We start from the raw sequence: 8,015 nt of genomic DNA on the forward strand, positions 1-8,015 counted from the left end.
CCGGCTTCAGAGAAAGTAACGGCTTGCATTAAACTTCTTTGGTCATTTGCTGTCATGAGAGGGGGCGGTTCCTGTTCATGAGTGAATACAGATGCGAAAGCAGAATTAAATATGTTAGCACGCTCGACAGCGGAAACAGCAAGCCCGGAATCATCAGTGAGGGTAATATTGCGTAAAGAGGGTGGGTTTAAAAGCTGCCAGAATTTAGTCGGGTTATCCTTAAATATGTTGGGTATGTCAGTATGATAAAATGAGCGTTTAGCATTTTTTACTGCGACCAGGTATGTCTTTTCGGCAGTGTAATATTTTTCCCATGCGCAGTCATTTCCAGTCTGTCTGGCACTGCGAAACAAACCTCTCTTTTTGTTTTCCAATCTTCCTAGAGCCTTGGTTATCCATGGTTTCTGTTTGATTGCGCGGAAGCTGCATTTGGGAATATATCTGTTAGTAAGTTCTTTCATTTTATGAATAAACATCGACCAATTTTCGTGGATCGTTTCTTCCTGGAAGGAGCGCTGAAAAGTTGGGAAGTAAGCTTCCAACGCCCTGTTTACAGCCTCATAGTTACCTTTGTTATAAAGGGTGATTGTTTTTCTGGAAGTTCCTTTTAGTGTTGGGGTGAAGGTAAAGGACGCGTGGATGACTTTGTGATCACTAATTTCCCGGAGATAAGTAATGGAGTTGAGGCATTCGGGGTCGCTAGATAGTATAAGGTCAATAATGTTAGCGGTATTTCCGGCGATGCGTGTACGCTGGGTTACTAATTGAGTAAGATTAAAATTTAAGCACACGTCCGCAAACTCCTGTGATTCATGCTGTCTAAAAACGGGCTGATAAGGATTAATCTAATATTTGTCAGGATAGTTAAAATCTGTAAAAAGGAGCACGTGTGCATTAGGGTCTTTTGTTGTAAGTTCGCTCAGAATGTTGTGAAGCTTTTGAGGGAATTCGGGGTTATTGTGGGGATGGGGGGGGGGAGGGGAAGGGGGGTATTCTGACATGAGCGTCGCAGTATTCTTTTGGAAAATATTACGAACACGGAGGCTTTTTTATTCCCGGAAATATGGCATATTCAGCTATCGATGTGAAGGTGAGTATGAGCAGATGTGAAAGCTTTCATTTCCAAACAAAATTTGCGAGTGTGGCAAGGGAAATTGTAAGATGTTAAAAGTAGTGTTTAGTAGGGCAAAACAGCAATGCCGTCGAATCCAAACTTTTGTATATTGCAGTCAGTTAAACTTCGGATTTATTTCGAACAAAAAAGTTAAAACATTGCATTGCCCACGAGGCTTCCTTCAAATTTCAATTCTCAAGAAATTCTCACGAAGAAAAGTTACTACTACCATGCACATGCGCCACTTCCTTCTTCCTGTGCCTTTAGAAGAGAAACTCAAGGCAGGAGCTCCCACTTGACTCGAAGCTTGTCGTCCTCAACAAAGCCGTCATTCAGGAGATCCGCTAAGACGAACGACGTCTTCAGGAGACAAACACCACGGTTGCTTGAAGTCTCCGGCTTTTTGTAATACGTCAGAGAACGTGTTGTTTTATCCTCGACCTCCCGTTCGGCGCCTCGCTTCGGGTGCACGACGCTCAGCTTGATCCTTTGTTCGAATGGCCAGAGAACAACGTCGTCCAGGTCGCCTTCGTGCAGCTGTAATAAAATATGCACAGTAACCGAGTCGTCAATTTTCCAGAATTCTAGGCCTGGTGATATGCAGTAACCACGCAGGTACACCCTCTCGTTGTAATAGCTAGCAAAGCCTTCCTTCAGCGCTTTCTCTTCGAGGGATTTCACACCTTGTACAAAAAACTCGCACCGCGTTGCTTGCAGCTGAGCCAGTGTGGGCACTTTGCTGATGCGCTCCAACGTTTTCTGACCATTCTCCCTCCCTTCTGTTGTGGCTTGATCCAGGGCAGCTGTGATTTGAGAAATAATTCCTGCAGTTTCCGTTGTCATATTACCTAACTGATCTGTCAGTGCTCTCTCTAGTCGGTTTACCCCTGCGGAAATATTGTTCACGGTGTCGCTGCGTGTCGTCAGATATTCTTTAATTTCCGCGTTCGACGCTCGGATTTCTTGTCTTAAGGCTTCTTTGAATGCGTTGATATCATGAGAAATTTCATTAAACCTGTCACCGTGCGTGCTATTATCAGCAGTGATTCTTTCGAGATAGCCCTTCATTTCATCCGCCTTCTTATCAAATGCTTGGCTGAAAGTAGCAAAAGACGAATTTCCATCCTTGGGGTCGCAATTGCTTTGGGATTCCAAAGAGGCGTCAGTCAACGAGCCGCAAGTTCCCAATCTGAGGTGCGCGCACACTTCGCTGCAGAGGACGCTGTTCGAACACTTCGGGCAGCGAGTAGAATGGTGCACACATTCCCGCTGGAAATGGTGGGCGATCATGGAAGCAGCCGTCACGTGCTGGCAACCTTGTTCTGCATTCCAGCACTTGACCTGAAAGGCGAACAAGAGTGTTTTCATTGAAATCACTATCACGTCTCCAACTATTGATTTCTTCATTTGTTATTTCACGTCAGCTCTTGGTTGGGCGCAGGGGCAGCAGGATCTTGCAGCTTTGCTCTTCAAAATCTACAATTTTATAGCTGCAACACAGGAATGGCAAAGACATGGTTGCGCTTTCACTTCTACCGTCCACTCACTCCGACTCCTAGTAGTGTAATTCATGAACTAAATTATAGTTTTATATTTGCACACTCCTGTCCCCTATATCACGATTTTAGTCCTCCCTATGCGCCCCGATTTAGCTCCTTCTGCCTGGCGACTGACGTACATAGCAGTAAGTAGCAGTAGCGAATAACAGTAGACACCATCTATTTCTGTTTGCGCGCATGCTGCATATATGGCAGCGTTCAGAGAAGGCTTGGCTTTTTACGATATCTTTGTGAGCTTCGAATAAGAAGAGAAAAGAATTTTGGACCAGGACGATTTCCTCCAATAATACACTCGCATCTATGGAAGCTCTCGGAGAACTAGCGCCATGAAAATCTACCCTACTGCACATGCAAATGCCTCGCTGCATTTCCTGCAGTACTCCAATGCAACGGGCAACAACGATTAACCTGCGGTAATTTCGTCCGTCTTTCCACAGAGGGACCTGAATTACAATAGAACATCGACCTGCATAACAATATCACCCACGTATTTATTAGCCCAGACTAGTTTGATGATAACATATTGCGCACCGTGCATACACAGCAGCGTAAACCCTAGTACAGGATATCCATGTGGTCCGCCTGCTCTCGGCAGGAAACAAAAAGTTAGAGGTAAGAAACAAAGCTTATCACGAAGATAAAACCTATTCTTCTGTGGGAGCCCACCGCTTAACCTGGATAGAAATGCAGGCTCAAACGGACCTCAACATCAGGAGAGTACCGATGCAATTTGAAGCCTACATTCTACACAGAGCACGTATTGAGCAAATTGTTTAATAGTGGGTACATATGCGCGAGGAGGAATATTGTTCTTGAGGTGGACTTGGAAGGATTAGTAAATGTGGCACAGATATGATACAGGAAATTAGGTGTTCGCCAATTCATAGCACGGGCCCAGCCTTGTATGCGCGCGCTGTATATATGGTCGCACAGGTGGGATCATGACATACCGTGCTGTCCAGGTAAGCCGGGTAGAAAGCGTTGAAGAGGTGGTAGACCAAGAAGACAGCTTAAGAAAACACCTACGCTTCTTGGAACATCAGTCAGAGAAACGCAACGACGAGGTTCCTACCGCATGACGGAATGCCTGATTGCCTTTTATTTCATATAAACCTACAACCGTACTTGATCACCAGACGTCAATTGATTATGACGAGTAGAAAACAAAGGTTTGTATGGTGAGGTTCTGAAAAGTAAACTTCGACAATCACATTACCTCCTAAATGTATTATGTGTTGATCACGGGATACGATACACGAAAAGGGAAAAGAAAAGATTTTCATCTTTTGAAGCATTAATGAATTCAAACTATTTGAGCAACCCTGCGACAGATGTGTGTTGTAAACCCGTAGGCAAAAATATCGTGGCTTAATCCGTTTTCTTTATGTGCCTTCGATCGGGACCGAAACCATTCCCACTGTTGGAGAAATAATTCAGCTGCAATGGCAGTTCCTCTTGAAAAACAACTGTGATAAGATTCAAAAACGTGCTTGCGACAATAGCGGCAACACGCTTACCCACTCGCTTTGATTTCTTACGAAAAAGGTGCACTCTACTGCATACAGTACTGTATTGCGGTGGACCACGACAGCAGAAAGATGGAAACAGAGGGGTCTTTTCGTCGCGAAAAACCAGAAATAGGGACTTTTTTACCCTCTAGTCGTCAGCGCACCTGACTGAATGGGCTTGTTGTCCATGGTTTTTTTTACCTCATCTAGCATTACAAACGTTCAGAGTAGCGGGCTGTGGCTGTCAATTGAGGCACAGCATAAAACTATACCCAACAGCATAATCAATCGGCCCAATATTGGAAATGAATGGTTTCGTTCTGGTTCTCTGTAGGACCGAACCCTTTTTCAATACATTTCTAATATTGGGTCAATTACCTGCGCTGCTTGGGTACCTCTCGGACCTTCGCGGATAAGAAGGCTCATAACCATAGCTTTTATTTTTGTCTTTTAGCGCGACGTAAGAAAAATACTACGCACAGTGATCACCTTTAACTGCTAAATACTTTTTTTTCACACACTTTTGATCACTCACAAACTCGCAGAACCAGAAAGATTGCGAGCGTGTTCGGCGAAACTCGGTCCATACCTTACAGTGCCTTAAATATTGCAGAAATACCTGTGCCTGTGACGTGACGTTAAGATATCGGAAGAGGGCGGAGTGGGTGAAGGAAGAAACGCGGGTTAATCATATCCTAGTTGAAATCAAGAGGAAGAAATGGGCTTGGGCAGGGCATGTGATGCGATGGCAAGATAACCTTAAGGGACTTTAAGGGTAACGGAGTGGATTCCAAGAGAAGGCAAAAGTAACAGTTAGGTGGGCTAATGAGATTAAGAAGTTGGCGGTGATACTATGGCCGCCACTGGCAAGGGACAGGGTTAATCGGAGAGACATGGGAGAGGCATTTGCCCTGCAGTGGGTGTAGTCAGGCTGATCATGATGATGATGATGATGATGACGTGTCCTTTCCTTCAAAGCTTCGAGACGTCCGATTCGAGTAATCTCTGCGGCTCTGTAGTACGGCTTCTATAGTATATCCTATCTATTCAGCGTACAAAATAATCAGCAAATGAGAGCAGCATTCATTCAACCATTTCCACAGCGCCATGCAAGTTAACCAGCCATTTTTAACTGTATCGGGCACTGTCGAAAAGCCAGTTCAACACCGCATCATCGCCGCACACAGCGGCGAAATCAGCGAGATTAGGCGAAGCGGTGGAAGCTGCTGCTTCAAATAGTCTCCTCTGCCCGGCTCTTCCCACATGAACCCATAACCCCCGTCACCATTGGTGCCGTCGTCATCGGACAGCGAAAGCACACGCGACTGCGAGTGGTTATCGCTGCTCGCTTACTGCATGATGTGGCAGTATTTTTTTGTCCGCAACACGTATTCCCCGCAAACATCAAAGAAAAGAGAAGAGCAACGCACTGGACGAAAAACGGAGCTTGCAGAAAGAATAAAATGAAAGCGAAATTGGCAAATAAGACAAATAACTTGATTGTTTTGCGTGAAAATGAAAAACAAAGGTTAACTTCTGGAGTGACGATCCCGAATTAAAGATCATGGAAAACATTTTGCGTGGCAAAGATTTCCATACGGTGTCTTGGTGCGGGCCGTGTTAATGTTTGGATACACATAAATCGTTCCGCGGTGTCCTCGTTTGAATGATCCCGCAAACTCTCCTGTCGGGGGCTAGTTTCTATTCATTGCATTTTGACGTGGACATCGGGAGTTAAGGCAAGTAGTCTCGGGAATTCAAAGCGGAGCACACCGCAGAAGAAAATAACAGACGAAAGAATGCGCTACCATGGCACACCGCAATACTGCGCTGTACAAAAATGGAGCGAAACTTTTAGGTAAGCAGTCAGAGCGAGTGGTTCCGTCTGCCTATTTCTTGCCCCGCGTGTGGCACTCCTACTTCTTTTGCAAACATTATGATACTTTTTTCATGCCAGATAGAAACAGGGAACGATAGTACAAGATAAAAAGAAGGGCGTAAGTTCCGTGACTAACCTCTCGTCTCTGCAACTCATCTAGAGGAAAGTCCCTCCAGTCGACGTCCTCTTCGTCGTGCCACTCGTAGCCATCGAGCGGACAGACGTGCATCTCTTCCTGGGCGCATTGCTCGTAGCACGAGTCGCACAGCACGTGCATGCAGGGCAGCAACGCGGTCCTCTTGCGCACCAGTCCGCAAGCACTGCACACCCTGTTCGCCGGAATGGTCTTCACGAAACTCAGAGGCCTCCAGTCGAGGTCCGGGCTGAAGCCGACGAGCGTATATTGGGTAGTGGCAGGAGGCATAACTCTTCGCGTGCGCTCGCTGCCCCGCCGCCTGAAAAACTGCAATTTTTTCGCCCTCGCCGTGCAGGCTCTTATCTATTTTGTTTTGTAGGCGGTCGCTGGGGCAACTAGCAGAGCGGTATCCGCTGCCTCTTGCGGAACGTATCGCCTGCTGCGCCGGATTGGCGTTCGTTATCTCTCGAGCTGCATCCACAACATCCTTTATACGTACCTTTTACTCAGGCGGCTTTCGTTCGAAAGGGATCAATCGAGTAACAAATTTCTGTTCCCTGACTAATTTCGGAAATAAAATTTTGCAACATATCACAACATGAAGATGCTCGATGTGTATTGCAGCTGGCGCTGATGGGCCATGGCGTTGTAACACTGAATAGCAAATATTTCGTGGTTGCAACTTTGCCGCCGAGGTGCGCGGGTTTGATTTTCGCGGTTTGCATCTCGTCCATGCAGGAATTTCGATGCTAGCGAAAGGACAAACTTTCCGTTCAGTACTGTCCCAATATACATATGTTGAAAGAGTAGTGGTATGATCGGATTGCTACAGTGTTCGCCACCAAGGCACGACTTAAAAACCGACAGTCTTAGATCAGGATATTAAGAGCAATAAATCCTTCTGGCATTCCGGTGGTATTTAAGAAGAATAAAAGATTTGCACACATCTAGTATGTACTTTGTGAAATTGATGTCAAAATCAAATTTGTGCGGTGCAAGCTGCGACACAGAATTCTATCAGTGTGGATAACACATATTTCAGGTGATAAATTTGTGTACGTTGTCACCGATACGTTATAATGTCGTGGGCACATGCAAAATCTTCAAATGACCTACGTCAGCTTTGACACACCTGGCACTGTAATGACTTACTTGGTGTTTTTTTGGCTTATTTTAACGACGATGATGATGATGATGATGGTTTTATGGAGCAATAGCATCTGCGGCCAATTTACAGACAGTGTCTTCATCTACACGAGGAGCGGTAAAAGCGCCATCTCCTGATCATTGAACCAAGAATAAGACGAGCACCACGCAAGGGAAGACAGACAATACACATTATTGGTGCATTGTGGTAACGCCTACGGGTGACCTAGGTCTGGGAAAAAAGGGCCAGTCGAAACCCAGGGCAAAGCTTCTGCCCCTTTGTTTCATCTGTGGTTACATAAGGCCACTTCCGCCTAATTTGGCAAAGTGCTTCTTGAAATTCCACAACATAACCATACTTCTCTAATGAGGCTGTCGGCAATTATTACCTCTAACTTTCGCGAAATTTTTACAGAGAGGACAATCTGCGACCTAACAACTATTGCTGTCAAAACTAATCTTAACGATCTTGCTAGAACTACCGAGACAAGGAAGAGCTCGACTGAGTAGCTTAACCAGGATAAGATCCAATCACAAGCCGAAATTGCCGTTCACAACTAGCTGTGGATTTTCTAGAGGAGCTAGCTGCATTCCGCTCAAAGAGATCGTGACCGCGATGTGAAGTTTATTTGTAGGGACAGATCACCGCTTGGTGATGACGACGAGGCTGTGT

The 8,015-nt window shown here is 45.5% G+C and overlaps 1 protein-coding gene across 1 annotated transcript; it reads right to left on the bottom strand.

Moving 5' to 3' along the window:
• Nucleotides 1–1,331: 1,331 nt before the first annotated feature.
• Nucleotides 1,332–6,484, bottom strand: LOC149329570 (uncharacterized). Its single transcript, XM_089559271.1, has 2 exons — nt 6,197–6,484; nt 1,332–2,455 (listed from the first exon to the last, which is right to left on the bottom strand). The coding sequence occupies exons 1-2, from the start codon at nt 6,482–6,484 to the stop codon at nt 1,391–1,393; spliced, it is 1,353 nt and encodes a 450-aa protein (XP_089415397.1). The 3' UTR covers nt 1,332–1,390.
• Nucleotides 6,485–8,015: the final 1,531 nt, after the last annotated feature.

This window comes from Amblyomma mixtum, chromosome 9 (assembly GCF_055824585.1).
Source record: "Amblyomma mixtum isolate Tamu chromosome 9, ASM5582458v1, whole genome shotgun sequence".
Lineage (NCBI taxonomy): Eukaryota > Metazoa > Arthropoda > Arachnida > Ixodida > Ixodidae > Amblyomma > Amblyomma mixtum.

What these genes read in the sequence shown, in the direction of transcription:
- LOC149329570 (XM_089559271.1), bottom strand. Translation starts at nt 6,484, where the DNA reads ATGCCTCCTGCCACTACCCAATATACGCTCGTCGGCTTCAGCCCGGAC. An exon ending in ATGAGTTGCAGAGACGAGAG is followed by an intron (nt 2,456 to 6,196) that starts GTTAGTCACGGA and finishes TTCGCCTTTCAG; the next exon opens with GTCAAGTGCTGGAATGCAGA.